Source organism: Cyprinodon tularosa, unplaced genomic scaffold (assembly GCF_016077235.1).
Source record: "Cyprinodon tularosa strain WSP-4 unplaced genomic scaffold, ASM1607723v1 ctg90, whole genome shotgun sequence".
In the NCBI taxonomy this organism is placed as follows: Eukaryota; Metazoa; Chordata; class Actinopteri; order Cyprinodontiformes; family Cyprinodontidae; genus Cyprinodon; species Cyprinodon tularosa.
This window is the reverse complement of record NW_024039674.1, coordinates 2,073,029-2,081,937: the sequence shown is the minus strand read 5'-3', so window position 1 is coordinate 2,081,937 and position 8,909 is coordinate 2,073,029. Positions and strand designations below refer to the sequence as shown.

General features: G+C 38.5%; 1 protein-coding gene across 1 annotated transcript; it reads right to left on the bottom strand.

Annotated features, from left to right (window-relative positions):
- Window positions 1–1,543: 1,543 nt before the first annotated feature.
- On the bottom strand, window positions 1,544–4,047 carry LOC119775943. The gene is made up of 5 exons (XM_038274102.1): window positions 3,294–4,047; window positions 2,388–2,525; window positions 2,172–2,300; window positions 1,950–2,076; window positions 1,544–1,878 (listed from the first exon to the last, which is right to left on the bottom strand). The coding sequence occupies exons 1-5, from the start codon at window positions 3,559–3,561 to the stop codon at window positions 1,770–1,772; spliced, it is 771 nt and encodes a 256-aa protein (XP_038130030.1). The 5' UTR covers window positions 3,562–4,047; the 3' UTR covers window positions 1,544–1,769.
- Between the last annotated feature and the right edge of the window lie 4,862 nt (window positions 4,048–8,909).

The following is an 8,909-nucleotide window of genomic DNA, read 5'->3' as shown; positions in this document are numbered from 1 at the left end:
TGAAAAACTTACTAAAATGGATACAAATTTTTCTATTTTATTAACAAATTATTATATACACAGTATATATGTATAACTGTTGCACTATGAGTAAAATGAGGATGAAAACTATTAATGATTTAGTAGGTTTTAGGAGAAATAAGTGCAATAAATTATATTCTGTTTGACTTTTATTCAGATAATGTTTGGAGAGAAATTGACCAATTTTTTTCCAATGTTGCTTCTCGTAATGGAGCTTCAGCTTCATTTGGCTCTCCACCTCTTTGCTAATGTTTGAGCATTGCATTAAATCCAGATGAGAGCTGGACTTGAAAACTGTGATCACTTCAGGATTCCCTATTTTTCATTTAACCCAGCATAGATCCAGAGCTGTGTCCAACTTCTTTGTGCTGTTTTGTGAACAGTTTTTTTCTCAAGCTTCAGCTGCAGGTCAGAAGGCCTCAAATCAGAGCTGGACATGATATCCACACACTGAGACCTGCAAAGTTCTCTGTGTTATGCTTTTCACAGCGGTGCAACATCTGATATAATGCAACCAGAAAGTGGTGCTCAGAGCAGATCTATTTCCTCACATCCTGCTTTGCAATTTTGCTCATTGTTTGTTAAAAGCATAATGACTGTTATTGTTAGATATATTTAGATGTCCTGACCTTATCCATCTGAAAGGTTACATAAGCAAAGGTGAATAGAGACTGTCATTATAAACGTAATGATAATATAACAGACTGTATTTAGACCAACAGCCTGTGTGAATTGAATTAATCTGTTTGAAAAGCATCTATCTGACTGGAAGATGACATAAGCAGATGCACAATATGTAGAAAATCATTTCTCTCAGCGGTCCAGACAGCTTTTTTTTTCTTACAAAGAAAGTATTTATAGCAGCTTAGTAGTAGTATACTACACATACATATATGTACACAGGACATGGAACAGCTGGTTCACATAAAGCCCTGTAAAAAGTATTCTCTCATTACTATTTCAGTCTCCAGGAGGTTTTTTAATTTGATTTCAATTTATTATTTTTTTTTAAAAGAAGGAAGAAATCTTGTCCTTGTCTCCCTTTTCCCTGCTTCTTTTAGATGAAATTATTTGATCAAAGGAGTCCCTCTTTCTATGATTGAATCTACTCTGGTCATGGCCTCAGATGATCTCTGGAGAACAACCAGCATCTTAACAACCAAGGAACCCAGCAGACAGGCCAGGGAGAAGGTTTGTGTTAAACAAATAAAGGTTTATGGATCACACAATCACCACTGTGAAATATGGTGGTGGCGGCATCATGCTATGGGGAATAATTACTTTAGCAGAGACAAGAAACTTTGTTGGTGAAACTGTGAGATGTACATTGGTGATTACAGCAATTAAATCCAATCTGACAGAGCTCCAACAATTTTTTTTTTTTTTTTTTTTTTTGTCAGCGGCCATGTGAGACCAATTATTTGTTTTTTTTTTTTGTTACTTACCTTTTGTCAAGAATTTGTGGCCCCAAAAAAAAAAAAAAAGAAAGAAAAGAAATCATGATGCTGGATTTTGGAGCTCCATATTTCCTTAGAGTCCTTTCTCAAACTGTGAACCACACAGGGGGCGCCCTCCTCCCGCTGACCAACGGGCAAACAACCAGTAGAAAAGTAAACAGTTAGCATTCTATATCCCACCAGAGGGACGCCCTGGGCACAGAGCCATATAACAGCCATATATGCACTTATTAGTGAATGTTCTACTGGACCGTAATCCAGAAAGTCTATAATGTGATGAGATGGAAAATGTCAAAGCAGCTTATGGGTGTGAATCTTGGCCTGGCACCGGGGACAGTGATGGGAGACGTTCCTGAGACTCTTCATGTAGAAGGGGATCAAGCAGCATCCTGCCACACAGCTGTGAGGGGAGGAGATATGCCAGTCAGGGATTTGAACCTCTGACTTATTCACAACAACGCAACAACTCACCCCATCAGAGAGCATACGAAGCACAGGATCCACATAGTCTCACTTGCAGTGCTTTGGGTTTCCGTGACAACCACTTCTTCACAGGATGGACACTTTGTGACCCCTGCTGCCATCCCCAGCCTCTCCACTTGCAGCCAGAACAAAAGAAGCCGACAGAGAACCAGTTAGGGGAATCTCACCAACCATGAATGGAAGGTGTTTGATGATGGAGGTGAAGCCTACCTGGCAGGATGTCCTCCGCTGGATCTGGTGTTGCAGCCGTAACCTCTTCAGGAGGAGGAGGAGGAGGAGGAAGCATGTAGATGCCTCCACGAGGAGTCTCTTTGTAAGTCGGCAGCTGTTCCCTGGGAACTGGCAGCAGGAATTCAAACAGGACTTTGAGTAAACTAAAGTCTAATGTAAAGAGAGTGTATAGAGCAGGATGAAGGGGAAACCTGCCTTCGTTAGAGTTTACTATGAGGCTCCCTCCGGCTCTCTCCAGCTCCTCCTTTTTCGCCTGCAGGTCCTCCAGCTCGGTCTGAATGGTCCTCAGCTCATCATCATCATCATCATCATCCTCATCATCTTCAATGATCACTAGCAACACAGACCAATGTCACAGGGAATTGAAACATGCCTGGACACTATAGTCATACTCTGACATCAGAAATATTTTATTTATTTATTTATTTAAAGAATATGTCAGGGGTTCAGGGACCAGAAGCAGAACCAACCATTTGTGAATTGCAATCCTTTTGTTTTTGTTTTTTTTTTACTTTTTTTTTAACTCCCTTTAGACCAGGCGTGCCCAAAGTTGGTCCTGGAGGAAGGCTGTCCTGCAGGGTTTAGAGGTTTTCCTGCTTCAGTACAGCCATCAGAATCATCAGAATCAGCTGTACTGAAGCAGGGAAACCTCAAAAACCTGAGACAGACAGCGGTCATCAAGGACCGACTTTAGGCATGCCTGCTTTAGACGCTCTGAGCCCGCAGGGGTCTCCCAAGAGACTCTGGATTCTGATCATTTCGCTTAGATCTGGGAATTGACTCTCTCCCGTGTTAAAAATTTTTTTTTTCTTTATCAGTGAATGATCATACAAAGTTAAGGCAGGTTAATATTAGCTGGTTTCATATTATAACTTTGCCCCAGTTTTCTAGCTCTGCTGGGATTAATGTTACCTCAGAGAAGCTGCCCAGGGCCCCATCCATCTGTTTGCCGGCCCTGAGCAGAGACCCAGAGTTTGGCCCAGGGACTTTTACAGAACTGCAGCATATATATAATTTCAATTCAAACTGAGAACATCTCAGTCGATCGGCAAGACCTTCTGGTGTACAATCTAATCAGCAGGGAAAGGTGGTCGAACTCACATTCCTCTGAGCTTCCTCCACTGTGCCGTTCATCCTTCCTCCTGTGGCGTTTCATCTTCATCAGCAGGAACCTCCTGCTTTGTAGCTGCTGCATGCGGAACTCGATGGAAGACAGCTTTGCCAGAATTCCTCCATTATCTATCTGCTCCTGGTCCGGATCTCTCTGATCCACTTGCTCCTGCTCTAAGCTCTCCTCTCTGCTCAGCCTCAGGCTTGTCACCGCCCTGAGAGAGTGGAGCAACACTCCATCATCCTCTAGGTTCTGCATCCCAGTTCTAGAGTCCCGAAGTATAAAAAAACAGAAACCGGGACTTGCAGTCTTTCAGCCAAGAATCTGAACTTCAAGTCGTCCTAAATCCAATTCAGTGCTCAAAGTTCTCTTCTTTTTATCCAGATTAAAGGAGAAGAGAAAAATCAGGAGCTGGATTCTGATAACCACTCCTGGTAACACCTCATAGTGTTGGAACTCCTGTAAATGATCCAAAAGCAGAATCCTGACATGAAAACATTTCCGACGATTTCCAGTTTGATGGAGGAATCAGCAGCATGAGATCTATTCACACCAGGTAAGCAGCGGACACAAACAAATGAGCTACTGTGTGGCATGCAAATGCTATCAGCCATCACCTTGATGATGAACTCTAGCAGGTGTTAAAGGAGCGCTGTTGCTTTTAAAGAGAGAGAGGAGAGGGGAACTGGGAATCAGCCCAATCAGAACCTCATTTGGTTCTTTATTTTTTAGCTGTTGGGATGTCTGCCATTTATCTAACAACAAGCAAATCCTAACTAATTACTGAACCGATACCTGGTTGTTCCTCCTTCTGCAGCAGCAGTAGATAACTTCTAAAAAGTTCTGCTCAGTGCTGGTGATGATTCTCAGTCATCAAGGTCATACTGAGCAGAACCGTTTGACCTCTGACCTTAACTGTGGCAATGAGGCCTGCAGAGATTTAGATGTTATTCCTGGATCTTCTCTGACCTCTTGCATGACTTGTTGATGAGCTCCTGGAGTAATTCTGGTTGAGCAGCCTCTTCCCCTCTCTTTGTTTTCTACTCTCCTAATGTGTAACTAATGGTTCTGACTGTTGTTCTACAGAGACCCAAACCCTTACTAATGCTGCTGCAACCCTTTATAGGTTGATAGAAGTCAGACTTTGTTTCACATCTGCTCTTTAGTGTCTTTAAATCAGGGATTTGTGTTGTTGGAATGACCAACCAAGTTTTTTAAATCTCCTTTTTTTAAATGTTTCAGTTTTCTTTAAAATGTATATTTTGTTTGATGATGTGTTTAAATCTGACAGTAATACATCTGTAGGAAGCCAAAAACATGAAATCAGTCGGTGCTGCAAGGTTTCCAAACCACAAAATTTAAATAGTTGGTTTAATGGTTGAATATAAGGAGAATATATTTGAATTTAGAGAGTAAATGAATGCAGAGATTATTCTATTATGTAAAGTCTTTAACTTACTTAACTTTTAATGGCCTTTAGAGAGCCCTTAACAACAAGGGTTGAAATCTTTGACCCTAACATGTTGACTTAACTTTCACTCTGGCCTGTCTACATAGGGATGTTTGTTCTGGTTGTTGATTTATCAGGACCCTTAGAACTGACCTTTGGACTGTTAAAGCACACAACATGGTGTCTATGTCAGTTCAATGCATGGAGCAGGGCTGTGAAAATATGTACAGCACCATGTTTTAACAGGAATGAGGACACCTGATTTTGGTATCCTAGATAAGACCTTTCTTCATATTCATAAGATAACAATATTCTTGTTTTAATTTGTGTTTGCTATTCGTCTTAGCTTATTTACTCTAGTTTTACTATATATTTAAAAGGTTTAAATAATGGACTCAACTAAAAAATATATTCTAGTATTTTCTTGGCATTTCTGCTTTTTTTTCCTCCTTTTTTTCCAAGGAACAATTTCTTTATTTACTTATCTTTTTTTTCTTTTCAATTTAACATTTATTTAACCAGGAAAACCCGTCAAGTTTAAAAACCTCTTTTAAAACGGTGTCCTGGCTAAGAGGCATCAGGAGTTACACAGTTAAAAACATGGGTTAACAGTTAAATAAAGTAAGAACCTTTTATAAATTAATGGACATTTTTGCAAAAGACCATACTGTATATGTATAATTAAGAGTATTTATTTTGAATAACAAGAAAAAAAAATATTAAAAAAATCAAGCGTTTTACAATTTTTTTTCCCCCAGAAATGATTCAAAGTAGAAACACAAAACAGAATTTTAAAAAACATGTCTGCCCTCCCTCTGGCAGTGATTCTGCATTGTTCATTCAGCTTCCAATTAAAAATAGATTTCCTGTTCATTATGCATTAGATTTCTGTGTTTTTGTATAATTCAGTACTGCACACAAAACATTGAAACATTTTTAATACAAGCTAAACCTTCTTCCAGTTTTATTTTCTTTTTAAATGTTTATCATTTGTTTGCTGTATGTGTTTCCTGTAGATGATTTCCTTCATTATATGCTTAAAATCTTCCAATGGGAATTATGGATGAGATTATCTGTATTTAGAATTATATTTTCAAAGATAACATTAAAATGTGTAAACATAAAAATCAAAAAAGAAACCTTATCATTAAGATATTATTAACATATTTCCCTCTTTCTGTTGTCTAAAAACATTTCTCCTGCTTATAAGACTTATTTGTTTGTATTAAAAAGAGGACATAATGTTTGTTCTTTTCTGAGATACTGCTTTTTTTAAATCCTGGAATACTACACACTGTGTTCAGTGCAGTTTGTTGAACTATGACATTCAGCTGGCAGTTCTTGCTGACTGTAATATCAATAAAGCCTGAAGTCAGAGCCTATCAGTGCATCTGATGACGTCTGACCTATAATCCGCCCACAAAACCACTATATTCAAACAGATGCACAGCTGTGCAGAAAAATAAAACAGGATCTAATCTTGTGTGGATGTTAGAGAAGGTACTTTTTTTATTTACATAGTTAAATTATATCATGTTGCAATGTTTATTATATATATATATATATATATAAACAACTAATACATGCATGCATACATACATACATGCATGCATGCATGCATACAAGCATACATGCATAGCAATAAATAAATAAAAGAAGCACATATCTGAGCAGAGTAAAGCATATTGTCCAGTTTCACACTAGGACCAAATTTTTGGTACCTCGGTTGAATGATGGAAAATACCCACATGGTCACAGAAATAACTTAATAAATAAAATAAAAGTAATAAAAGTAAAAAAATGAAACTAAGAAATAGCTTTTCAATCATGCTTCAATACAAAGATAGAAAATAAACTGACAGGCCTGGGCAAAAATGATGTCACACATCATATTTTATCCCACAACCTTTTCAGGGAATCAGACCATTCCTGTAACTGTCAGTGATACTTCTGCTCCTCTTTGCAGGTATTTCTGTCCCACTTGTCATGAGCAAACTGCTTCAGTTGTCTCAGGTGTGAAGGGAGCCTTTTCCAGACGTCATGTTTCTGCTCCTTCAGAATACTCCTGTGTTTTCCTCTTAGCCATCCTTTGGTGTTTTTAACTGTTTGTTTTGGGTTTTTATCCTGTTGGCCTGCAAATACAACCAAGCTTACTGACACTGAACAGCACACGTCTCTCTAAGATCCCTCGATAGCCTTCAAATTTCATTGCAGCAGATGAAGCAAAGCAGCCCAGATCATACCAGAGCCTCCTCCATGTTTCCTGATATGCACCCTTTCTTTGTCTGTGAACATAGATCTGATTTGCCTTAACAAAAAGTTATATTTTTCTTTCATGTCTCCACAGGACATTCTCTAAGAAGCTTTGTAGCTTCTCAAAATGTGGTCCGGAAAATTCCAGTCTGGCTGTTTTATGATTGTTTTCAATGGCGTCCTCTTGGCTTGTCTCCCTTTTAGTCAATTTTGGCTTAAATGATGAAAGGTGCGATCTGACATTGATCTTCTTTGAACATGATACTTACCATTAATCTCTGGAAGTTTTTTCTGGACTCTTTAGTAATCATTCTATCACCAGTCTCTTTAATTTGACATTATTGTTCCTTCTGGGGCCTTCAACTTACACAACATTTATTGTGGTTATGTATACAGGGAGTGTATACAAAACAACATTTTATTTAGTACAGCTTTCCAGACTGTAAATGAACATTTCCATTTCATAAACTGCTGCAGGGATCAAATGTCAACATTTAGGGAGAAAAAAACATGGTGCAAATGAGCATTGATATGGAAGCAGTTTTCTGGTTTGGTGTTATCAGTTTGATGCAGAGTCTGTGACATGATTTAGAGTATTTTCAACAGTTCAGCAGTCTGATGGTATTGGGGAAGAAGCTGTTTTGGAATCTGCTGGACCTGCATCCAATGCTTCGAAACCTCTTCCCAGAAGGCAGCCGGGAGAACAGTCTATGGTGGAGGAGTGAGTGGTCATTTATGATGTTACGGGGTCGGGACACGCAGCACTGGGATGAAACGTCTTTTATGGAGGGAAGAGTAGCCCGATGATCCTCTCTGCAGGTCTCAACACTCTAAACATTTTCTTTCTAATCCCCTGAGAAAACTCCTCTTTCCCTAGCTTCATCTGAACCATGTTGAGTTTAGTAAAAACATGTCACCAAACATCACAGTGACTGCCTGTCACCCTATATGTAAGCCCACTGACCTATTACACTATTGCAGACAACTGTGAAGCTAATGCCTTCATTTTATACATCCCTTTGTCTTTTCTGAGGGTTCCATACAGTGATCTCTATTTATTCACTGGAAAGCTCATAGGCAGTTGGTGGAACATGGTACTGTGAAATCACAAGTTTAGAATATTACACACATTTGTTCTAGTTTATGTAGTGAGGACCATGTGTTGACTCCCATTGACTTCAGTTGATTTTCAGTCATTTTCAACCCTTTCTACGCCCTAACACTCAAACTAAGCATTATCAATGCATACCTCACCCTAACCCTAAACCAATGACACCTTAGCCCTAAACCGAACCATTAGCAAATACCTTGTCAGGACAACTGGTCCTCACTGTTGTGGTGAAATTGGAAAAATTGCCCTCACTCAGGTGTCTACACAAGTGCACACACACACACGCTATATGATGATGTGGCAAAAGTGCTAAATTGATGATGTACATATGTACTTGTATTGATAACATTGTTATTGCAATGACGTTACATTACAGGCATTTTATGGAGCGACTCAGAGAGAGTGGGGAGTACCAAGATGGCAGCAGGTGACTATCAGTAATCAAGTGAATAAATAGAAATATCCCTTTAAACGTATTTTAAAAACAATGTTTGACTTTCATTTTTTTTTTTCATTTTCACAGAAATTTAAATGATTAATTTTGTAGGATTCAAGTTATTTAATTAAAGGGGTGTACTGACAATGATAGATAGATAGATAGATAGATAGATAGATAGATAGATAGATAGATAGATAGATAGATAGATAGATAGATAGATAGATAGATAGATAGATAGATAGATAGATAGATAGATAGATAGATAGATAGATAGATAGATAGATAGATAGATAGATAGATAGATAGATAGATAGATGTGGGGAGGTTTTCTGTAAATATGCAATGCTGTTGCT

What these genes read in the sequence shown, in the direction of transcription:
- LOC119775943 (XM_038274102.1), bottom strand. Translation starts at nt 3,561, where the DNA reads ATGCAGAACCTAGAGGATGATGGAGTGTTGCTCCACTCTCTCAGGGCG. An exon ending in CATAGTAAACTCTAACGAAG is followed by an intron (nt 2,301 to 2,387) that starts GCAGGTTTCCCC and finishes TCCTGCTGCCAG; the next exon opens with TTCCCAGGGAACAGCTGCCG. An exon ending in AGCGGAGGACATCCTGCCAG is followed by an intron (nt 2,077 to 2,171) that starts GTAGGCTTCACC and finishes TCTGGCTGCAAG; the next exon opens with TGGAGAGGCTGGGGATGGCA.